Source organism: Somniosus microcephalus, chromosome 11 (assembly GCF_052327205.1).
Source record: "Somniosus microcephalus isolate GS21.2 chromosome 11, FLI_Smic_1.0, whole genome shotgun sequence".
Classification (NCBI taxonomy): Eukaryota; Metazoa; Chordata; class Chondrichthyes; order Squaliformes; family Somniosidae; genus Somniosus; species Somniosus microcephalus.
Window position 1 is genome coordinate 146598419 of NC_140997.1, and position 25748 is coordinate 146624166.

Genomic DNA, 25748 nt, shown 5'->3' on the forward strand with positions numbered 1-25748 from the left:
CATCGCTGCGACAGCCTCAGTACTCAACACCAACAACAGCCAATCTCCAGATGCCATCCTACAACTCATCCGCTTCATCCTTGACCACAATGTCTTCACCTTCGACAACCAGTTCTTTACCCAAACACACGGAACAGCCATGGGGACCAAATTCGCACCCCAATACGCAAACATCTTCATGCACAAGTTCGAGCAAGGCTTCTTCGCTGCACAGGATCTCCAACCAACGCTATACACCAGATACATCGACGACATTTTCTTCCTATGGACCCACGGCGAAGAATCACTGAAAAGACTACACGATAACATCAACAAGTTCCATCCCACCATCAAACTCACCATGGACTACTCCTCAGAATCAGTCTCATTCCTGGACACACGAATCTCCATCAAAGACGGACACCTCAGCACTTCACTCTACCGCAAGCCCACGGACAACCTCACGATGCTTCACTTCTCCAGCTTCCACCCTAACCACGTTAAAGAAGCCATCCCCTATGGACAAGCCCTGCAAATACACAGGATCTGCTCAGACGAGGAGGAACGCGATGGACACCTACAGACACTGAAAGACGCCCTTGTAAGAACGGGATATGACGCTCGACTCGTCGATCGACAGTTCCGACGGGCCACAGCGAAAAATCGCATAGACCTCAGAAGACAAACACGGGACACAACCAACAGAGTACCCTTCGTCGTCCAGTACTTCCCCGGAGCGGAGAAACTACGCCATGTTCTTCGCAGCCTTCAACATGTCATCGATGACGACGAACACCTCGCTAAGGCCATCCCCACGCCTCCACTACTCGCTTTCAAACAGCCGCCTAACCTCAAACAGACCATCGTTCGCAGCAAATTACCCAGCTTCCAGGAGAACAGCGACCACGACACCACACAACCCTGCCACAGCAACCTCTGCAAGATATGCCAGATCATCAACACAGATACCATCATCACACGTGAGGACACCACCCACCAGGTACATGGTACATACTCATGTGACTCGGCCAACGTTGTCTACCTCATACGTTGCAGGAAAGGATGCCCCGGAGCATGGTACATCGGCGAGACCATGCAGACACTGCGACAACGGATGAACGGACACCGCGCAACAATCACCAGGCAGGAGTGTTCCCTCCCAGTCGGGGAACACTTCAGCAGTCAAGGACATTCAGCCTCCGATCTTCGGGTAAGCATTCTCCAAGGTGGCCTTCGAGACACACGACAACGCAAAATCGTCGAGCAGAAACTGATAGCCAAGTTCCGCACCCATGAGAACGGCCTTAACCGAGATCTTGGGTTCATGTCACGCTACATGTAACCCCACCTGATGCAGGGTCATCCAGACTCGAGTCGACATTGGCTTGTTCTCTCTAGAGATGCGGCTGGGCCTGCTGTGATTTCCAGCCAAAAAAAAAAAAAAAAAAAATGTTTTTTGTCTGTTTTTTTGTTTTTCATACAGACCCCAGCATCTGCAATATTTGACCCCTTGTGACCCCACCTCATTGTTCTTTGATGTAATGTTTCCCTGACTGACCTGTTTGGACACCATTCACACCTTTGACTGCTGTGATTCTCTGCCGAGGTGCGATAAATGGCAGTTGGAAAGGTTACCTGTAAACATCTGACATGATTCTCTGACTATATAAGCTGTGTCTTCATGCATTTCTCCACTGCACCTGAAGAAGGAGCAGCGCTCCGAAAGCTTGTGATTTCAAATAAAGCTGTTGGACTATAACCTGGTGTTGTGTGATTTCTTACATTTGTCCACCCCAGTCCAACTCCGGCATCTCCACACCATGGCTACTATTTCTCTTTACAGCAGGAGGTCCTTGAAATAGCAGAGTAGAGGCTGCACATCATTAATCTAATGTATTTGTCCTGAGTTAAATTGCATACTGTTGGCTGTAATGAGACAAAACAGCCTTAACATGCAAATATTTCAGCTGCAACCTCATTTACCCATAAGTGCACTGAACAGTTTGAGACCAGTCATCTTTGAACCCCCACTGTGATTGACAACTTTAACTGTGAAGCATACCTTTTGATGCCCTATGCCTCTGGTGATTGGCAGTTCCTTGCCCAGGCCAAGAGATGTATGGCTGCTTTCTGCTAGGCCAGCAATTCAAATTTTCATTACCCCATCAATAGACCAAGAAGGTAGACGATCTCACATTATTACAGATGGCTTGGGGTTCAATGCTATTAGAGGTAGCCAAGTGTCACATTTAGTTTGTGAACAGGAGTTAAATCTTGTAGCCAATGTGCATTTTTGCTACTGTAATATCTTAATAAATCTGTGATATTTCTTGCATTATCTGAATAGGAGGATCGGCCTCAGAACCCGACCGCGCCTTAAGCGCTAGGCCCCGCACGGCCGCTATCGCAACGGCACCGGACCTCAGGCGCTAGGCACGGGGAGGGGCCGGAGAGAGGGACAGAGGGGAGTGGGGGAGGGGCGGGGGTGGGGGGAGGGAGGGAGACAGGGGAGGGGAGAGGGGAGGGGAGGGAGGGAGAGGACATGACAGGGAGAGGGGGGGGACACACAGGGGCAGGGAGACCAAGCGCCCCAAAATTGCCCTCGCAACGCGGGGCTCCCCAGCTAGTATCTTAATAAATCTGTGATATTTCTTGCATTATCTGAATAGGAGGATGAGAAGTTGCCATTTCCAGTAAGCAGTTTACGGCAACAAGGGTTTGTCCTCCTCAATGCTACATTGCCAGATATAGTGCGCAATTCACATAAATCCTCCTTCAGGTCAAGCACAGAAATACTAGCTGATGAGCATACAGATATAACAATGGGTTCTAGCTGATAATCATATTGTAAAGGGCTCTCCTGTGATTACCATCCAATGTTTTCTGACCTATACAAGAGAACAGTCCCACCAGTTTGTGCCAAAGTAGTTGACCTCAGCCAGGGCAGGTGTAGAGATGCTCCAATGGCACTGGGAGGGGGAGGGACTTGGTGCGAGTTAGGACACAGGCAGCCGAGTTTTGGATCACCTCAAGTTTATGTAGGGTACAATGTGGGAGGCCAGCCAGGAGTGCGTTGTAATAGTCAAGTCGAGGTAACAAAGGCATAGATGAGGGTTTCAGCAGCGGATGAGCTGAGGCAAGGGCGGAGGCGGACAATGTTACGGAAATGGAAATAGGTGGTCTTAGTTATGCTGTGGATGTGTGGTCGGAAGCTTATTTCAGTTTCAAATATGACACCAAGGTTGCGAAGAGTGTGGTTCAGCCTCAGACAGATATTAGAGAGGGATGGAGTCAGTGGCTAGGAAACTGAGTTTGTGGCGGGGACCGAAGACAATGGCTTCAGTCTCCCAATATTTAATTGGACTGACAATTTAGAAACCATGAAGGGGTTGAGAGAAGTGGTAGTGAGGTAGGGCTGGGCGTCGTCAGCGTACATGTGGAAACCAATGCTGCGTTTTCGGATGATGTCGCCATGGGGCAACATGTAGATGAGAAATAGGAGGCAAAGGCTAGATCCTTCGGGGACACCAGAGGTAATAATGCAGGAGTGGGAAGAGAAGCCATTGCAGGTTAGTCTCTGGCTACTATTAGATAGATACGAATGCCAGGTGAGTGCAGTCCCACCCAGCTGGATGACGGTGGAAAGGTGTTGGAGAAGGATGGAGTGGTCAACGGTGTCAAAGGCTGCAGACAAATCAAGGACGAGGAGTGATAGTTTACCTTTGTCGGTCACAAAGGATGTCATTTGTGACTTTGATGAGCCGTTTCTGTATTGTGGGAAGGGCGGAAACCTGATTGGAGGGATTTAAACATGGAATTGCAGGAAAGATGGGCACAGATTTGGTAGGCGACAACACATTCAAAGACATTGAAGAGGAAAGGAGGTTGGAGATGGGCCGGTAGTTTGCAAGGACGGAGGGGGTCAAGGGCTGTTTTTTTTTTTTTTTTTTTATAAAAAAAGAGGGGTGATGACAGCAGATATGAGGGAGATGGGGACGGTACCGGAGAACTGTTAACAATGTCAGCCAACATGGGAGCCAGAAAAGGAAGTTGGGTGGTCAGCAGTTTGGTGGGAATAGGGTCGAGGGAGCAGGAAGTAGGTCTCATGGACAAGATGAGCACAGAGGTCATGAGGGGAGATCGGAAAGAAACTGAAGACGAGAGTTCAGGGCTAGGGCTAGGGGGAACCTTAGAGGAAGTTAGGCCCGGTGGGCTAGGGGGAAGGGAAGTGGACGAGGCAGGTGAACAGATGGGCCCAGAAATTAGGTTCGGGGGCTTGCCGCGCGTGCAAGCCCCCGATGTGCACTTACCCGGCGTGCCAACAGCTGAAGCCTGGGCCTGCTTGGAATTCCTGTCACTGGCCCGGTTCAGCTGTCGGCACGCTGTGCTTGCCTCATCCAGCAGCGTAGTTAGTTCGATGTGCCGGCTGGGATCAGGTGAGCACTGGGCAGCCAATCAGGGGAGGGAAAACTTCATTCATGAGTTTGATAGTAAGAACTGTCAAACTCATGAAAACTACAGGCACCCAAAACACTACTTAAACTTTAAATAAAATTTTAAAAAACATCCTACTAATTAAATGAACTATAAATAACTTTAAAAAAACTTTTAAACAAGTATTCAAATTTAAAAAATATATATTTTTAAAAATCAGGTCTAAAAATACTTACCTTACTGTAAAGTCCTTAAAAACAATAAAGCTGTGGAAAAAAATTTATAATTTTAAATAATAGACCACTTACCTTAAAGAATCAAGTGCTTACGTCTCCTTTTTACATTCGTAAAAAGTTGAGGCCCTTACACACGGGCAAACCTGTAAAAAAGGAAGTTCAACGCGTGCGCACAGAGTCCTGCGCGCACACGTTGGACCTCTGAACCCCTTGGAGGAAATGCCGGTTTCCCGCGCATGCGCATGCTGAAATCCGGCACTTCCAACGGGCCCACGCGCGAGTACCCCATCCGTACTCAGGCGTTGGGACCGGAATTACTGGGCCATTGTCTCAATCTTAGAGGCAAAGAAGTCCATGAGCTACTCAGACTTGTTGTCGGAGGCAAGGGTGGAGCCGGGGAGAAGGGTTTAAGACGACGGTTAGCAGTGAAGAAATGAAGCTGGGGTTTATCTTTGCATTCCAGAACAATTCTGGAATAGTGAGCAGTTTTGGCAGACGAGAACAGGACCCAATAATGCTTTATGTGGTCCAGCCAGATCTGGCAGTGAATGGCTAAACCAGTTGTCCACCATATCCGTTCAAGTCTGCGTCCCTTGGACTTAAGGGAGCGACGATAAGGGCCATGCCAGGGGGAACGAGAAATTGTTTTAATAGGGACTAGGGCATCAAAGGTGGTGGCGAGGGTGTGGTTGAGCAGATCGGTAGCTGCAGAAATGCCATGGTGAATGGAGGGCCAAAGGCTGGACATATTGGTACTCAAGAACAAGTCACAAAATTCAGACTCGCTGGGAATTTTTTATTATACGGAATGAGAAAATTAAAACACGTGAACAAACTCATTCATAAATAACAAAACCTTGCAACTAATCAACTTTCATAGATATGCCATTATATTTACTGAACACTGCAGATGTGTATATACAGAACTCAAATGTTTAAATACCCCTGATGACTGCATTAAATTATTAAAGCTGCTATTTACATTGTTTTTAAACATAGGTCACAGTAATCTAACACAATTACTCAAAACAGCACAAGAGTTCTCCTAGTGTACATCTGTACTGTGACTGGGCTTATAAATGAATTAGGATAAATTTTCAACAGATTACTCTATAGACATTCATATAGAGGGAACGTTTGAGAGTTTGGCTTGTAGCAGAAAAACTACACGCAAATGAAACAGACGCCACACGCTCATTGGGCCAGTCTCCACCACCAAAATGAAGGACCAAGGAGGGTTCAGCATCTGGCAGTCACCTATAGTGCATCAGTCTTATTCTGATGGAAATTTCCATTTCGGTCACACCTCACATAAAACCACTGGGAAATCCACATGGATTCGCGGATGGTCCAGTTTAACCATCCCCTGTCAAAACAATGAACATGGATCAGCCAACTGGGAAGGTGAAAAACAGCGTGTTTATGGATTATTCAACACATTGCTACCAATTCTAATATATTTAGTTTTGTACCAGTGGTGATTTTGTGTAAAATACAAATTGCTCTGACAGTACCACATGTAACCATTCACACACTTGGTATTACGCAGCTTAAACTGTCTTCTAAATTGGATTGCTTTTTGCAAGAGCTGGCACAGGCACACTCCTGTGGTACCCTCCTGTGCTGTATGATTCATCACACAGCCCATGTTTGGAAAAGACAAATTCCACAATTGCACTACTGGGTGGTTTGAGCACTTCACGTGCATTTAGTACAAAACGTTTACAGAAATCCCGATGACAATATTGGTGTCTGGGGTGGAGGTGCAGGTGGGAGGGGGCAGAAAGAACAGTGAAACTATTTGTGGGGTTGCATCAGACCAAGAAAGAGAGCGCCGTTTGACTGGCAGACAAATACTTGCGTACTTCGATTGATATAGTGGAAACAGGGAAGGGAAAGAGAAACAATCTTCAGATGGTTGAGGAATATTCCCCTTAAGATGTTTTCTAAAGTTTAGACACTAGTTCTTTCCACATTACCATCATTTTCACTTTGTTAAAAACTGAAAAATATTTTCACTAGAAGAATGCAATGTAAAGTTTACTGAAGTTTTTTTTGATGATTCAAAATATCCATTAAAAAAGACACTAAAAACAGTCCTGAATGGGTCTCCACCCAAGGCATTAATTTCCCTTTCAGAAACTGGTGGATTTCTGATGTTTCAAGTTTTGATTCCAGTTCAGTCCAAGCACTCCCAGCACAAGTCATCGCATGCGAGACAGAGGGAGCACAGGAGCAAGTACGTATCTGTTACTGGTTGGGACTGGCGTGCAAACATCAGTACTTTGCCTGCAGCTACTGCAGACTCTCGAAGCTTATTTCTTTCATCTAGCTTCAGAATCCCGAGTGGATAATGAGTAATTCAAACCACCCAATGTACATGGCTGAAGACAACGGAGATGAAAACTTCCACGTTGAGCACCACAATAACTTGTCTGCACCACAAGGAACATAAACAAAATGGCATGGCACTTTGCCGAGAAAGAAAGTCCTGGCTTTTGCAGAGTTCTACTTCACATTCTCTCTCCTCCCTTCAAGAAGTCACTGAGCCTTGCCTGGTACAGTTCCATGGTCCAGCAGCATTCCAGTACCTCACTCAAATGGTCATGCTTCACGTGAGCCCAGATAGTTTAGTGGCCTACTCGACCACTGGGGGTAGGAGAAAGAGGGATATCACAGCTATGCCCAATCACACAACATACACTCAATAGCAAGGATAGCAGGCAGGAATCAGAATTTTACAGCAAAGGATGCCATTCACCCCATTGCAGCTGTGCCAGCTGTCTGAAGGAGCTGTCCAATCTCATTACCCTCTTCACTCCTCATGCCCTTTTAAATAGATTCGGTCTCTACCACTGGGTTTGATATGGCAATCCACATCCAAAAAACCTATGTAAAAAGAATTTCTTAGCTCCTCCCTTTGTTCTAGTTACCGACCCACCAGGCAGCAGAAGGATTTTCTCCTTATTTATGTACCTGGTCAAACCCCCTCAATCTTGAACACCTTTCCAGATCTCCTCTTAACCATCGCTCCTCTAACAAAAAAAACACCAGTTTATCTACTCTCTCCTCAATCTCTCATCCCTACTACTATCTTGGTGAATCCCTTTGGCAGCTTCCCCATGGCCTTCACATCCTTCTGGTAGAACTGGTAACCTTGGCTGTTTTTGTTTTCTGGCTAATTGTAGAGCCCCGACTACCACAACAGGTTAGAATAGCTAACTCAGCATATACTGGGCATCAAACTGGAGAAACTTATTGGTCTGTATATATGCAAGTAGTAGTTGTTGTGTGGCTCAGTACTATACAGGGCATTGCATTCTCAATGAGCCTATGGGAGAGCTCAAGTTCCAACTTATAACAGGAACTCAAAAGTTTACAAAACTGTCAAATTCAAAAAACTGGTAAGAGCCAGTCTCTCCCCTTCCTTGAGGTGAACTTTAGTGCCCCAAATGCAAAGCGGTCAAGATTGGATAGTTCGCTAACAGATTATTTCTACTGCAGATGACGACTGGGTATCACTGTCTGCATTAACTGAAAAACAGCGTGCCGAAGGTGGGGGAAAAAGCAATTGCCTTCTGGCTCCCTCATCCTCTCAAAATGGAAACAGGTTGAAAAGATTAGTGTCAGCTTGGCTCAGTTATTAGCACTCTCGTGAATCAAGAGGTTATGGGCTTAAGCCTCACAGCAGGAAGGCAGCACATAATCTAGGCAGACACTCCACTGTCACACTGAGGGAGTGCTGCAGTCCAACCATTGCGGAATGCTACTTGCACAGAATGGTCACTATACAACAGCAGTCACCACACTCAGTTACGTAAAGGGGTTTGAGGCATTTCAACATAGATTATATAAATGCATCCATTCTTTATTAGGACTGGAGTTAAGCCAGTCCTCCTTTGCCCTAAGAAAATAAAAGGGTATCCAAATTGCAGAGCCTATCTGTCTCTCTCACCTGAGGTATTAAATTTTTATGAATTCTTTTCAGTTTTGCTTTTTTCCTTCCATTCTTTGTGACAAATGTTTCTTCATAGAATTCATGAGCCAAATCGCCATCTTCATCATAGTACATCGAGCTGCAAGGGCAAAAAAAAAATCTTAGCTGAGCTGTGAACAAGCATGTAGTCTCACTCTAGTGAGCAGAACTGCAGCTACATGATATTAAATGATCAGCTGAAAATCCAAAACTGTCTGCATTCACAGATGATCTCCTTTTAAATTAAAAAATGGTACTATTATTGCATTTTGTTTGTTGGACCTACTGCCTATGAAAGTGCCTTTGCATCCAAGCACGGCAAGGTTCTTAGGCAATTAAGCGTAGCATCCAGATACGAAATACTACTATGAAAACAGAAAACTCCCGTCCAGATTGGGTTCAATATGTACACTTTGGAAAGTTTACAATCAGGAAATAGAGGTACTGATCTTGCTTCAAGGTTTGGTGGCCACTTCTCAAGTACTACTGCAGATATACTATAGTTCATGGGCTGAATTCCCAAGCTAATTGAGGTTCTGATCTTCTGGGAATATTACTATTCTCTTGGAGGCCTTTACGGCCGCCAGCTCAATTATAAAAGAAGGAGATGTGTTTCCTAGGCTCTTTGAATTACAAAAGTAATAGATCTTTGTAACCAGATCATCGATGCATTCATGCTACACAGGTTGGTTTACTGGCTGAACTTTTGTCATGTATGGAAAATTTTCAGAAATAAGGTTATAAAATCTACAATTTAATATACTTACAGCTTCAAGGTTTGCATTTCCATACTTTGCTAAATTGCACCAAATTCCAATGTGAACTGCTTGGAATTTCTTAGTACAATTACAAAGGCAACCCAGGGAATTACAAAGTGGACTGATGAGTAAAGATACAACTCAATTTAGCATTTATACCAACCAGAATGTCCCAGATTAGACTCCTAGTCTGTCGGGCTAGCTGATCTCCGCTGGAGCATTAGAATCGGCCTCAAAGTCCCTGGTCTTTGGGGGGGGGGGGGGGGGGGGGAGAGAAGGAGGAGGGGGGAAAATAAATCAGCCAGATTTCAGCTCCCAACTGCTATCCAGTTACCTATACGGAGTGCGTGTATTGGATACCAGGTGAGAACAGGATCAGGCTTGCCTGTGATACCCTCAACGGTTGAACAGCCTGGAACACTCACTGTCTAGACTCACACATGAAGAATAGCCACTTTGGTGATGGCTGCCAGCACTCATGGAACCGTGGCCATCAAGAGTCAGCGCCTTCAGGAGGGAAGAAAACTGGAGGAAAAATTATGTAAAAGAACATTTCTTAAATAAAAGTACTCTTAAAACATATGTAACAAACAGATGTAAAGAAAACAATAGTCAGATTTCCCAGGATTTCACCGACTTTGGGTCATGTTGTACTAGAGTTGGTTCACGCATCAGGTGGTATTAGATTACCTATTTGACGTATATATTCCTTCTCCATTTAGTTAGTCAAATGCGAGATGGCCGTTTAGAAGAGGAGTTATTCGGAAATCTGACCAAACTGAATTTATATGTACTGCTCCTGTAGCTGTGCAGCAAATTTAAGTTGGTCTCCACAGCTCAAATATAAATGGGCTACGAGTCACTTAGCATGAAGTGACTGAATAGTGAACTGAAATACACGTGCAAATAAACAGAACTCTCAATAATGAGGTGCACTTAATATGTGGCACCTCTGCCACGATGACCCAATTTCCCCCAAATCAAACTCTGAAGTCCAAGTTGTAAATGTGGCCTGGTACAGTATCATGGTTCAGAATTCTTGTAACACTGACTTGGGCACAAGTGATTTTAATGTACTTTGAGTAGAAGGTTTCCTGAAAGAGTTAACCCTAGGCAGCTTCGTGTGGGTTGGCCATCCAGAAGCAAACAAGAGGCAGTTTAAATGCAGGATGGGTAGTTATTTTGCACATATTCCAAACAATAGCCCAATCATTAGCAATGCCTGGTCATTCAGGATACATCTTGGTGCTGAAAAATTTCTTAAATTGTGGCACGTCTTTGAAGGAAGGCGTTTTAAGAATTAACAGACCAGGAGTCAGTCAGCTAAGGGAGCAGGAAAAGTGCAAAAGCTGCAGAAAGGCAGGACAGATAACAGAGCAAATCTATCTTTCCATGTTAAGTATACACGTGTTATTTTTTGTAACGTTATGTGGAACTGATTGCACCCAAGTGACTTTCAGCATACTCGGTGCGCTGCATGTTTTGGCTACCATGGAATAAAGCAGTGTACATACTGAACCAAATGATGCCTCATCTAGTGTTAACTCATTTTGCCTTCGTAAAGATTAAAAGGAGCATGCGCTTAAGACATGGAGATCACTGTTACACGCCCGGGCCCTAGCACTACACCAACAGATACGGAGCAGTGGGAGTCAACTTCCATAAAAATATAAAACAGGCAACCACACCACTTAAGGGAACAAATGACACCACTGAACTCGAGTAGTACACCTAGCATGCAAACATAGAGGCCAAACATAGAAGATATGAGGAGTAGGCCATTTGGCCCCTCGAGCCTGTTCCGCCATTCAATGAGATCATGGCTGATCATCCAAATTCAGTACCCTGTCCCTGCCTTCTCCCCATATCCCTTGATCCATTTAGCCTTAAGAAATATATCCAACTCCTTCTTGAATATATTTAATGAATTGGCCTCCACTGCCTTCTGTGGTAGAGAATTCCACCGGTTCACCACTCTCTGGGTGAAGAAATTCCTCCTCATCTCTGTCCTAAATGGCTTACCCCTTATCCTTAGACTGTGTTCTGGATTCCCCGGCCATCGGGAACATCCTTCCTGCATCCAGTCCTGTTAGAATTTTGTAAGTTTCAATGAGATCCCCTCTCATTCTTCTAAACTCCAGCGAGTATAAGCCCAATCGACCCAATCGCTCCTCATACGTCATTCCTGCCATCCCAGGTATCAGTCTGGTGAATCTTCGCTGCACTCCCTCCAGGGCAAGAACATCCTTCCTCAGATAAGGCAACCAAAGCTGCACACAATACTCAAGGTGTGGTCTCACCAAGGCCCTGTACAACTGCAGCAAGACATCCTTGTTCCTGTACTCAAGCCCTCTCACTACAAAGGCCAACATACCATTTGCCTTCTTAACCGCCTGCTGCACCTGCATGCCATTCAGATAATAATCTGCCTTCCTGTTTTTGCCACCAAAGTGGATAACCTCGCATTTATCCACATTATACTGCATCTGCCATGCTTCTGCCCAAATCATACTGGAGTTTCTCGGCATCCTCATCACAGCACACACACCCACCCAGCTTTGTGTCGTCTGCAAACTTGGATATTACATCTAGTTCCCTTGTCTAGATCATTTATATATATTGTGAATAGCTAGGGTCCTAGGACCGATCCCTGCAGTACCCCACTAGTCACTGCCTGCCACTCGGAAAAAGAGCCATTTATTCCAACTCTTTGCTTCCTGTCTACCAACCAGTTCTTTATCCAAGTCAGTACCTTGCCCCCAATCCCATGTGCCTTAACTTTACACGCTAATCTCTTATGCGGGACCTTATTGAAAGCCTTCTGAAAGTCCAAATACACCACATCCACTGGTTCTCCCTTATCTATTCTACCAGTTACATCCTCAAAAAATTCCAGTAGATTAGTCAAGCACGATTTACCTTTTGTAAATCCATGTTGACTTTGTCCAATCCGGTCACTGTTTTCCAAGTGCTCTGCTATTACATCTTTTATAATGGACTCTAGCATTTTCCCCACTACCAATGTCAGGCTTACCGGTCTATAATTCCCCATTTTCTCTCTACCACCTTTTTTGAATAGTGGGGTAACATTAGCTACCCTCCAATCCATGGGAACTGTTCCAGAGTCTATTGAATTTTTAGAAGATGACCAGCAATGCATCTACTATTTCTAGGGCCACTTCCTTAAGTACCCTAGGATGTAGATTATCAGGCCCTGGGGATTTATCGGCCTTCAATCCCATCAATTTAGCTAACACCATTTCCCTACAAATACTGATTTCATTCAGTTCCTCCCTCTCATCAGACCCTATGTTCCCCGACATCTCTGGGAGGTTATTTGTGTCCTCCTTTGTGAAGACAGAACCACCAAAGTATGTATTTAATATGTCTGCCATTTCTTTGTTCCCCATTATAAATTCCCCCGATTCTGACTGCAAGGGACCTATGCTTGGCTTCACTAATCTTTTTCTCTTCACATATCTATAAAAGCTTTTACAGTCAGTTTTTATGTTCCCTGCAAACTTACTCACATACTCTATTTTCCCCCTCTTAATTAATCCCTTCGTCCTCCTTTGCTGAATCCTAAACTGCTCCCAATCCTCAGGTTTACTGTCTTCTCCTTGGATCTTATGCTATCCCTAATTTCCCTTGTTAGCCACGGTTGAGTCACCTTTTTTGTTTTATTTTTATGCCAAACAGGGATGAACAAATTCTGTAGTTCATCCATGCAATCTTTGAATGTTTGCCATTGCCTATCCACTGTCAACCCTTTGAGTAACATTCCCCAATCAATCCTACCCAAGTCACCTATAAAAGTTGATGTCAAATTTCACTGCTCCCAAAGTATGACATGTTTGTTAAACAACATTTTGAAGATGGTGACAAAAAGATGCAGCATGAAAATGCTTTTCAGTTATGTACAATTTGTACCATAGACTCTCGAGGAGGACAAGTAACCATACGTTAAATTTCCATAGAACTCCAGATCAATTTAACATAATAATCTAATTGTACAACCTCAATCTTTTGTATTCAGGTGATACATGCACAAGAGGCCAGAGTTGGATGAATGTAGAGTTCTCAGAGGGTTGTAGGGCTGGAATAGTTAAGAGAGATACGGATGAAGGAGGCCATGGAGAGATTTGAACAAGAGGATGAGAATTTTAAAATCAAGGTGTTGGTGGACTGGGAGCCAATGTAGGTCAGCCAGTATGGGGTGATGGATGAATGGGATTTGGTACGAGTTAGGATACGGGCAGCACAGTTTTGGATGAGCTTAAGTTTATGGAGGGTGGAATGTGAAATTCCAGCCGGGAGAGCATTGGTTCTAGATGTAACAAAGGCATGGATGAGGGTTTCAGTAGCAGATGGGCTGAGGCGGGGCAGAGATCGATGATTTTATGGAGGTGAAAGTAGACAGTCTTTGTGATGGAGAGAATATGGGGTCGGAAGTTCAGCTCAGGGTCAAACGGGCCACCTGGCTCAGCCAGAGTGTGGACATGGATGGGAATGGTCTTTGTGGCTTGGCCGAAGACAAGTCACATTAAATGCCCTGCCAGCGCTACATGATCCACACCTTTTAGTCACACTCTTTTCATAACCCAAGAGCTCTCTCCTCCGCTCTGTTGCTGCTCTATCAACCAACATAGAATGTCACATTGAAGCTGGTCAAACAACATTCCAAATTATAAAAAGGATGAAAATAACCCCCTTCAACATGTATTCTAATGTGCTTGTGATGTAGCTCAGAACTTGAGACTTTGATAACTTCACGTTAACTAGATATCAAAGTCTGAAGTTATGTCCAAGGCACAAGTTTATGGTACTGGACTAAGAACCCAGACGTTGAGAGTTAACATTTATAGGTTAGCACCAGAAAAAACCATTAAAGCTTTATTATGGTCATATTTATGCTAATATATATGTACAAATGTATGTTGAAATGTTTAAGTGTCCTAATCCAAATTGTACACTCTCGGGAGCCGCAAGCCTACATTTCGTTGTACTGCACTTGTGCACTAACAATGACAATAAAAGTTGATTTGATTTGATTTGATTTGATAAAAATCTCAACTGGTTCACTAATGTCATTCAGGGAGGAGAACCTGCCACTCCCATCATGTCTGACCTATACGTGACTCTGTCCCGCACTACATTGACTCTGAAGTAGACTGGCAAGCCACTTTGTAAAGCAATTACTAGGGAGGCAGCCCACCACCATCATCTCAGGACAACTAGCAATGCGCATTAAATGTGCCCTTTCCAGTGTCACCGACAAATAAGGTTTCTGTTTTAGGGACAAGTGACCATATGAATTTTACATTAAGTTTGAGAGTGATGTAGTCCAATCTGAAATGAAGGTCTTCAATCTAAACAGAGGGTACGAGGGACAAGTTGGCAATGGTAGATTGGGAGACTGCACTAAAAGGTATAAAGGTGGACATACAATGGCTAACATTCAAGGAAATAATGCATAATTTGCAACAAACATATTCCTCTAGGGCATAAAAACCTAAAAGGAAAAGTGATCCAACCATGGCTAACAAAAGAAATTAAAGCTAGTATTAAGTCAAAGGAGGAAGCTTATAAAGTTGCCAGAAAAAGCAGTCAAGCTGAGGATTGGGATCTTTTTAGAAATCAGCAAAGGGGGACCAAGAAATTGATAAAGGGAAAATGGAATATGAGCACAAACTAGTGAAAAATATAAAAACTGATTGTAAAGCGCTTCTATAGGTATGTGAAAAGGAAAAGACTTTCAGAGATGGGAGAATTTATAATGGGGAATGAGGAAATGGCAGAGAAATTAAATAAATACTTTGTTTCTGTCTTCATGGAGGAAGACACAAAAAACTCCTAGAAATACGAGAAAACCAAGGGTGTGGCGAGAATGAGGAACTTAAAGAAATTAGTAAAAAAAAGTACTAGCAAAATTAATGGGACTAAAAGTCGATAAATCTCAAGGATGACCTACATCCTAGGGTTTTGAAAGAGGTGGCCATTGGGATAGTGGACGCATTGGCTGTCATCTTCCAAAATTCTAGAGATTCTGGAACGGTTCCTGCAGATTAGAGGCTAGCAAATGTAACCCCGTTATTTAAGAAAGATGGGAGAGAGAAAACAGGGATCTATAAACCTGTTAGCCTCACCTCAGTAGTTGGGAAAATGCTGGAATCTATTACAGGAAACTTCGCGATATCCGGCACAGACAGGACCGGCGTGATGCCGATCTATGAAAACTTCCGGACAGACCAGCGCTAATGTTGAAGGATACGGAGGTTTTCATCTCCATATCTGACAACAAACACTGTTGCTTAGCAACAGCTTGTAAACAGTCGGCCCGTACCTTGGAAGCGTCTCTGTAGCTTAGCAACAGCTTCAGAGAGGCTTTCCAGAGACTGACTGTTTAAAAAAATACTAGAAGAAAAAGAAAACCTAACAAAACGGCTGCTGATTTCTGCCGTTAGATCGAGGTTTCCGGCCATACAACCTCCGGATAAACCAAAGTTTCCTGTATAAAGTATGCAATAACTGGGCACTTAGAAACGAATAGTAAGATTGGGCAGAGTCAACATGGATTTATGAAAGGGAAATCCTGTTTGACAAGCCTACTGGAATTTTTTGAGGATGTAACTAGTGGAGTAGACAAAGGGGGACTGGTAGATGTGGTGTATCTGGATTTTCAGAAGGCCTTCGATAAGGTCCCACACAAGAGGTGGGTGAACAAAATTAGGGCACATGGAATTGGGGGTAATATACCAGCATGGATTGAGAATTAGTTAACAGACAGAAAACAAAGTAGGGATAAACGGGTCTTTTTCAGGATGGCAAGCTGTGACTAGTGGGGTACTGCAAGGATCAGTGCTTGGGCCCCAGCTATTCACAATCTATATCAATGATTTGGATGAGGGGACTAAATGTAACATTTCCAAATTTGCTGATGACACAAAGCTAGGTGGCAGTGGCTGTTGCGAAGCGGATGTGAAGAGGCTTCAAGGGGATCTCGACAGGCTCAGTGAGTGGACGAGAACATGGCAGATGGAATATAATGTGGGTAAATGTGAAGTTATCCACTTTGGTAGAAAAAACAAAGGCAGAGAATTTCCTAAATGGTGAAAGATTGGGGAATGCAGATGCTCAAAGGGACCTGGGTGTCCTTGTACACGAGTCACCAAAAGTGAGTGTGCAGGTGCAGCAAGCCATTAGAAAGGCAAATGGTATGCTGGCCTTCATTACAAGATTTGCGTACAGGAGTAAAGAAGTCTTACTCCAATTATACAGGGCCTTGGTGAGATCACACCTGGAGTACTGTGTACAATTTTGGTCTCCTTACCTAAGGAAGGATATACTTGCCATAGAGGGAGTGCAACGAAGGTTCACGAGATCGATTCCTGGGACGGCGGACTGTTGTACGAGGAGAGACTGAGTAAACTAGGCCTGTATTCTCTTGAATTCAGAAGACTGAGGGGATCTCATTGAAGCGTACAAAATTATTAGAGAGCTGGATAGGGTGGGTGCTGGGAGAATGTTTTCTTTGGCTGGGGAGTCTAGAACCAGGAGCCACAGCCTCAGGATAAAGGGTAGGCCATTCAGAGGGTGGTGAATTTTTGGAATTCTCTACCCCAGAGGGCTGTGGAGGCTCAGTCATTGGGTATATTCAAAACAGAAGTCAATAGATTTCTGACTGGTAAAGGCATCAAGGAATATGGCGATAGAGCCGGTGAATGGAGTTGAGGCAGATGATCAGCCATGATCTCATTGAATGGCAGAGCAGGTTCGAAGGGCCGAATGGCGTACTCCTATTTCTTATGTTTTCAAAGCATTTCACACAGCAATATGCAGCGCTATATATTTTTTTATTATTTGTTCCAGGGTTGTGGGCGTCGCTGGCAAGGCCAGTATTTATTGCCCATCCCTAATTGCCCTCGAGAAGGTGGAGGTGAGCTGCCTCCTTGAACCGCTGCAGTCAGTGTGGTGGAGGTACTCCCACAGTGCTGTTAGGGAGGGAGTTCCAGGATTTTGACCCAGCGACGATGAAGGAACGGCGATATATTTCCAAGTCAGGGTGGTGTGCAACTTGGAGGGGAACTTGCAGGTGGTGGTGTTCCCATGTGCCTGCTGCCCTTGTCCTTCTAGGTGGTAGAGGTCGTGGGTTTGGGAGGTGCTGCCGAAGAAGCCTTTGCGAGTTGCTGCAGTGTAGATGGTACACACTGCAGCCACGGTTTACCTACAGTAATCCAATTTAAAATGAGCAAAATTGATCACTATTCCAGCAAAACTGGGAGTGGTGGCAATGTGCTTCAGAGCACAGAGCACTCATTTACAAAAGAATAATCAACCTAAATAACATACTGCAAAGCTCTCTGCCCTGATTACCATTGCTGCATGGAGATTGTGCAATGATGCATGGAGGTCATTTTTGATTAAAAGTGAATGAAACACCTGGAACTCTGTTTCCTGTCTATGAAGTCTTGAAACCTGAGTTTTTTTTTAGATAACTGAATACATTTCAACATAGGATCTCCTATAAGTTGGAATTGGTCTCATCTGGAGTTTTTTACTATTTCGTATACCTGAATCTGAAGTTTCCTGTTAACTTTAAACTTCCATCCAAAACCGATTCTGTAAATGATTAACAATGGGGCACGTGGAAACCTGCACCACAGTAGACCACGCCACTTACAATGTCTGCAACCGCATACGAGGAAATGGCTCGTGTACACAAAACAGACAGGGCATCAAGAGAATTTTACTGAGGATAATCAGGCCCAACTCCTCAACACATGACGGGGTACAAAACAGTCAGTCACATTGGAGACCACTGCTTAGGGTGAGAGTACGGTCAACATCTTCTAAAACCCCCAAAAAGCTGAAAGGAGGCTTAACTGGGAAGATGCACACTATTTCATTAAAAAAATCTGCGCCACTGATGGTTTACTGCATAAAGGTACCATCCAGTGTAGCTCTATTACAGACCAGAAGGTTACAGTTTCAGTTCCAAATCTGTGCCGAGTTAGGGTATAACTACTCCAAGCACCATTCTAGGGAACTGAGAAAGTGCCAAGTTGGCCACTCCTGATCTCTATCCTGAGAAAGTCTTACTGGAAAATGTGGTTACTGGGCAATATAGGGATCAGGGTCAGCTGCCCTCCATCACCAAATAGCCCGTTATATGACCTAGACACATAGGTTTAGAATGGCCATTGGGGCAATGTACTGGAGGGTTGCGAATGCCTGTGGACCCCCACCTCAGCAGGGTGTACTCTTTCAGAAAAGGAGAAAATCTGCAACAAAAAAAATATCCGTCACCCTCTCACCTTTCTATTCAATATCATACCTGTATAGTTGTAGTTTTATTTTCCAGTTTTGAACCTCTACATGAAACTGAAATTTGATTCAAATATTTATTCAAATTGCTGAAACAGTCATAAATTAATAATAATGGACTCCATTTGCCAGGGAATGGAAGACAGCAGGCTGATTAAAGGTGTGGTCTCTATTCCCAGGTATAGTAAAGGACAAATTCCCATTAACTAAGCAAGCTGCATTCTCCGCAAACAAACAGATTACACAAGAATAAACTGCTGTAGGAAAACAATTGCGTAATCTTTAACAGGCTTAACACAAAAAGCAGCAGTATTTGTACATCATGCATTGTAATACAATTGTCTGCCTAAACCAGCACCAAATACCATTCCCGTTTTTTCAGTCTCTTGTTTAAAGGAAGTGCTTTTCCTCAGGTTTATCTTGCATGTAATGAAAACAAAAAATCTCAAATTTTGTGCAAAGTAACACTCCCTTCTTTCAACTATGCCAGCTGCGTTATATAAAAACATCAGAGCACTGGCAATATGGATAACTAGCATGATGTGGTTTGATGCTCACGATTCCCCATGACAGTTTCTCAATCTTGAAGTCACCAAGCAAAAGGGCCAAGGGAGATTAAGTACAGGTGCGTACAGGGGAGGCGCAGGTGGGTCGGAAAGGGAGAGAACATCAGATAATTGGTTAACCACGAGTATTGCCAATAACAGGCTCAATTATGGGATTAGTGGGGCTTGGCATAGACCTACAAGCAGATCACTTGCCTAAATCTATTGGGCATGGAACGGTCCAAGTGTGTGGGAGCTAAAATAGAGGAAAATATTTTAAAACAGGGTTTAAACAGAAGTAAAATGCCAAACCTCAAAGTTGATTAAATTCATGTTGGAAAAGTTTCTAAATAATTAGACCTCATTCATTAAGAGTACTATCTTGGCCTATCGATATTACTCAGCAGATTCGAGACACAGCACCCCAGATGGGCGAACTGCTGTCTGGGTTTTCAGGGGGTGGATCAACTGGTTCAATCCTTGCTCTATGCCAATTTAGCTGATCTTAGCTATGATAGCAAAGGACACTACAACTGGCCTCTGTGCCAATCAACACAGGAGGGGATAAATCAGCTAGGATTCCAGTTTCTGATCTCAGCCTTGGAAATGGATATGTAGGGATGCTGGGTGAGAGCAAGATCAAGGCCAGCCACGATTCTCCATCACAGGTAAATATCCTGCTGACACTCACCTTGGCTCAAAGGTGAGAATGGCCACTTTGCTGAAGGCCAGGCCTCAGTGGAGTTGCACTCCAACAGGATTCAACATCTTTAGGAGAGAAATATAAAAAGATGTCGAACTATTTTTGATCAACGCTTGTGAGGACAGTATGAAAAATCCTTCTTCTTTAGGCAGTCCCTCAGAACTGAGGATAACTTGCTTCCACACTAAAAATTAGTTCTCAGGTGACTGACGAGTCCAATACAGGACCTACAGTCTCTGTCACAGGTGGGGCAGTGGTTGAAGGGGCGGGGGGGGGGGGGGGGGGGGGTGCTTGGGTTGACGTGCGCTCCTTCTGCTGTTTGCGCTTGGCTTCCGCTTGCTCCTGGCGAAGAGACTCGAGGTGTTCGGCGCCTTCCTGGATGCTTCTCCTCCACTTTGCGCGGTCTTGGGCCAGGGATTCCCAGGTGGCGGTGGGCACGTTGCACTTTTTCAAGGAGGCTTTGAGGGTGTCCTTGAAGCGTTTCCTCTGCCCACCTGGGGCTCTCTTGCCTGCTGTACATGGTCCATGTCTCTGAAGCATACAGGAGGGCGGATATCACTACTGCTCTGTAGACCATGAGCTTAGTGCCAGGTTTGAAGTACTGGTCTTCAAACACTCTTCCTCAGGCGATTGAAGGCTGCACTGGCACACTGAAGGCGGTGTTGGACTTAGTCATTGACATCTGCCCTTGTTGATAGTAGGCTCCCGAGGTATGGAAGAAAAATCCAACGTTCAAACCTCACACTACAAGGATTTGGTACAAGACCAAAACTTCAAAGCTAATAATATTTGTGCCTAAAAATAAGGGTTAATTGACATTAGTGAATGTCCCAGAGGAGCTCCACTGCAAATAATTAGGGAAGTAAACTTAAAAATAGCCACCCAACATCAGCAAACAGTACTACGGCTGCAAATTACCAGCTAGTAGTCTGATTTCTCAGCGCCAGGTGGGCCGCAGGGTACTGACGTCTCCCCTGCCTACCACCCCACTACTTGTGATGGAGCACCTCTGGAACAGTCCTTTAAATGACGCCACTGTGCGGCCTGCAGCAGGGCAAGGACCTACTCTAGGGTCTCCATGGTAGCACCAAAATTCAGGTGAAGAAAAAGACAGAAATTGATGAAAACAAAAGGACTAACCAAAAGTACTCCCACGACTTTCTCTTTTCCCTTTAAATGTCAAGTGGGCTCAGTGCTAGTGCTCTCACCTCTGAATCAGGTCATGGGTCCAAGCTCCACTCGTGCCCTGCCAATATTTATCCCTCAACTAACCAAAACAAATTAACTTGTCATTTATCTCATTGCTGTTTGTGCACACAACAGTGACTACACTTCCGAAGTAATTCATTGGCTATGAAGCGATTTGGGACATCCTTAGGTCATGAGAGGCGCTATATAAACAAAGTTTCTTTTAAGTTCCTTGAATGTCAAGTTAGCAAATTATTTCACTTATTTCAGGAAAGGACTCCAAATGTAATGAACATTTTACAGACTGTATACACGACTTATTTGTAAAGTACTACAAATCCTTTTTCCACAAACATACAACACAGTATGTGAAATAGGGCATCAGCACAATAACTTGACACCTTGCGCAGTTTTGAAGTACCTTGTCAGCAAGTCCCAGGGAGAGAGATGCTGAAACAATCTTTTCCCAGGCACCATTCTTTTCCCATTTGCCCTAGTTGGTGCGACTGCTCCAAATCAAAGCCCCTCTCAGAGGTCTTTCGGTGCAAGTAGGCATATGCTTTCAGTTTCAAACAGCAAAACTATATAAAAAACTTGAGAAACTCCAGAAGAGGGTCTTTATATCAGATAAAATGGTCAACCACACCCTGTCTGCCTGTTCGGGTAGACATAAAAGATCCCATAGCACTATTCAAAGAGCAGTAGAGAGTTGTAATAATAAACCTGGCCATCTCAGCAAACATACTTTTAAATAAAACATGGAACCAATTCTGTGCATTGGCGTACTTGCACCAGCATGAGATATAAAGCAGGACATAAAGTCGGTGACCTTGAAGTCAGATCAATGGAACACATTGTGTCCTCTTTGTCCCCTGGAGCTAGTTTGATGGTGTGAGGGATTTTGCCCAGTTTTTCCCAGAAACTTTGCCTCCCCAGGAGGTAGCATTATTACAGCTGGTGAGTATGGTGCATGGCATTGCACTAACTGAAAGGGTGAACACAATCTTTTCTCGCCTTTTTGAATGTATGCGTGCACAATCACAGAACTAACTCTACATGTTTAATGGACCTCCTTTACATTTGGAAGTGCGACATGGTAACTGTGCAGTTACAGGCAACAGTAACCATCAAGGGAAAGTGCCTTTATGTTGAGCAACAGTGACAGCAGTCTAAAGAATTTAATGGCATCATGAGTCTTGCAAACTACTGTTGATTTCCACTTACAGCTAAATGTGCAGTGTCAGATTCCCTCCCTTTTAACTACAGGCTTCGTGGGTCTCCAATGGGATTTGCTCAGAGTGGCAGCAAGAAGCAAGATAAACAGGAGAGTAAGGCAAAGCGATCACGAGTCTCACTGACTGCTGCTCCACCACGGACTCCTCATGACAATGTAAAAAGGACATTTAAGTACCATCAAAATGACAGGGCTAACAGCTGCATGAAGCACTGAGGTATTGATATTAGATACCACCCAAGGCAGCAGATGGAAACCACAACATTTCAGGGCAAAGGAACTCAGAAGTGCTCTGACCCCACTGGCCATCAATTACCCCCATCCAACTTCCTAGGTCATACTCAACTCACTATTTTGTCTCCCATTCCCTCTCCTCTTCCCATTATTTCTTAAATATTTGCTCTCCTCCCTTCCCAAATGACTCCACATTTCCTAACCTTTTCCCCTCTCGTGCTCTCCAGCATTCCTCCCGCTCCTGTGTCCCATCAATTGTCCTTGCCCCCGCTCCCCCAACCATCCAACTCACTTGACTCACACGCCCCCCTGCCCTCCCACTCTCCTGATCCCCAGCTCTTGACCTCCCACTCGCCTGACCCCCCTGCTCCTGACCGCTCACTCGCCTGACCCCCCTGCTCTTGACCCCTCACTCTCCTGACCCCCCGTTCTTGACCCCTCACTCTCCACCCCCGTTCTTGACCCCTCACTCTCCTGACCCCTGTTCTTGACCCCTCACTCTCCTGACCCCTGTTCTTGACCCCTCACTCTCCTGACCCGTTCTTGACCTCCCACTCTCCTGACCCCCCTGTTCTTGACCTCCCACTCTCCTGACCCCCGTTCTTGACCCCCCACTCTCCTGACCCCCGCTCTTGACCTCCCACTCTCCTGACCGCTCTCCTGACCCCCCTGCTCTTGACCCCTCATTCTCCTGACCCCCCTACTCTTGACCTCCCACTCTCCTGACCCCCCTGCTCTTGACCTCCCACTCTCCTGACCCCCCTGTTCTTGACCCCCCACTCTCCTGACCCCCACTCTTGACCTCCCACTCTCCTGACCTCTCTCCTGACCCCCCTGCTCGACCTCCCACTCTCCTGACCGCTCTCCTGACCCCCCTGCTCTTGACCCCTCATTCTCCTGACCCCCCTGCTCTTGACCCCATTCTCCTGACCCCCCTGCTCTTGACCTCCCACTCTCCTGACCCCCCTGCTCTTGACCTCCCACTCTCCTGACCCCCCTGCTCTTGACCTCCCACTCTCCTGACCCCCCTGCTCTTGACCTCCCACTCTCCTGACCCCCCTGCTCTTGACCTCCCACTCTCCTGACCCCCCTGCTCTTGACCTCCCACTCTCCTGACCCCCCTGCTCTTGACCTCCCACTCTCCTGACCCCCCTGCTCTTGACCGCCCACTCTCCTGAACCCCCAACAACAATCCCTGTTCTTTCCTCTCTCCCCCCCCCAAACAACCCAGCCCCCGCTCTCTCACCTCCTGCGGCTGAACACGAAGGGAGTGGCCCCCAGCCGGCCGGTTCTGTAGCGGGCCAGGCTCTGCTCGGTGTCGCCATTGGCCGAGTCGCTGATGGTGCCCGATCCGAAGGGCCAGAAGGTGCGGCTTTTGGAGCTGCTGCCGCCCATGTCAGCGGGAGACCATCCCCGAGCTGCGGGGCTCGGGGACAGGGACAGCAGCCGAAAGGGGTGTCGCTCCTACTCGGGCAGACCCGGGAAGGGGTGGGGGGGACGGAGGTGGGGTGAAGGCTCTCTCCACTCGGGTGGGCCTGGGACCGGCGGCTGTCTCCGCTCGGGTGGGCCCGAGGAGCTGGGGCCGGCGACTCTCTCCGCTCGGGTGGGCCCGAAGCCTGCGGCTCGCGTACCCCTGCTCGCGCCGCTCCGACCGTTACTATCAGCAGCCAGGACCCCCAGCTGCCTGACAAGAACAAGTTCCGCTTCAGCCGGCGCGCCAGCGGATATGACGTTGAGGCGGAGCGCGGTGCTGCGGGCAAACTGACAGGTCACGTGATCCGGTGTGAAGTTTATTTTACTCATTTAAAAACTTTTTGGTATAAAGTGTTACTTCCCCCCCCATTTTAAAGGGAAAAGAAGTATAAATAATATATACAAAGTACATATGTGTATGTAATTTACAAACCAATAGCATTTTTCAAATATGGGCTTGAGTTGGAGAGCCTGAAGTTGGGTTCCCATCCCTGCTAGGCCAATCCATCATGTCACCAATGGGGAGCATCCCATCCACAGTAAAATCTCCATTAAAATGGCAGCGTATGCTGCCTCTCCGAAAAGTGGAGTACATTGAACAAAAAGTACTAATTTTGGTAGGAAGAATAGGGAGGTAACATCACTTGGAGGGTGCGAGTCTAGGTGGGGTAGAGGAACAAAGGGATCTCGGAGTACAAATACACAAATCACTAAAAGTTGCACCATAGGTTGATTAGACCACATTTAAAGTACTGCGTGCAGTTCTGGTCGCCATATTATAAAAAGGATATAGAGGCACTGGAGAGGGTGCAGAGAAGATTTACAAGGATGATACCATAAATGTGAGGGTATACATATCAGGAAAGGATGAACAGGCTGGGTCTCTTTTCTGTTGAAAAAAAGAAGGCTGAGGGGTGACCTAATAGAGGTCTTTAAAATTATGAAAATTTTTGATAGAGTGGATACAGAGAGAGTGTTTCCACTTGTGGGGAAGAGCATAACTAGAGGCCATCAATATAAGATAGTCACCAAGAAATCCAGTAGAGAATTCAGAAGAAACGTCTTTACCTAAAGAGTGGTGAGAATGCGGAACTCGCTACCACAGGGAGTGGTTGAAGCGAATAGTATAGATGCATTTAAGGGGAGGCTAGACAAGCATATGAGGGAAAAGGGAATAGAGGGTTATGCTGATAGATTTAGATGAGGAAAGATGGGAGGAGGCTCGAGTGGAGCATAAACGCCAGCATGGACTGTATGTGCCATATATCCTATAGAATCATATATAATACCATGACATTTCTTCTGCTATAAGCAAAAGTCATTGCAGCAGTTCTGAAACAATGGAGAGGAAGAATGGTGGTGAATTAATAACATGGTGACATATATTTGAACAAAGTTACTTAAACAGTGACAAAGCATTAAACCAAAAAAGTCCATTCAGCCCATTAAATCCACTCCTTTACCCAAACCATTTACAATCTACCCTACATAAACTCCACAATCGTAGGAAACATGAAAGCAACCTCATTTACATAAATCAAACCTGTGCACCCAACTTCTTAACCATATCCCTTAAACCCTCTTCTCTCCAGAAACAAAGGCAGGGAGGAATTTTAACATTGAGGAGTGAGTAGGTGCAGGTGGGGGGTTAAGATCGTTGAAAA

At 45.3% G+C, this 25748-nt stretch overlaps 1 protein-coding gene across 1 annotated transcript; it reads right to left on the minus strand.

The window, feature by feature from the left end:
- Nucleotides 1–5424: 5424 nt before the first annotated feature.
- Nucleotides 5425–24361, minus strand: LOC147110933 (tumor suppressor candidate 2-like). The gene is made up of 3 exons (XM_086001347.1): nucleotides 23858–24361; nucleotides 8605–8725; nucleotides 5425–6015 (listed from the first exon to the last, which is right to left on the minus strand). The coding sequence occupies exons 1-3, from the start codon at nucleotides 24004–24006 to the stop codon at nucleotides 5950–5952; spliced, it is 336 nt and encodes a 111-aa protein (XP_085857473.1). The 5' UTR covers nucleotides 24007–24361; the 3' UTR covers nucleotides 5425–5949.
- Between the last annotated feature and the right edge of the window lie 1387 nt (nucleotides 24362–25748).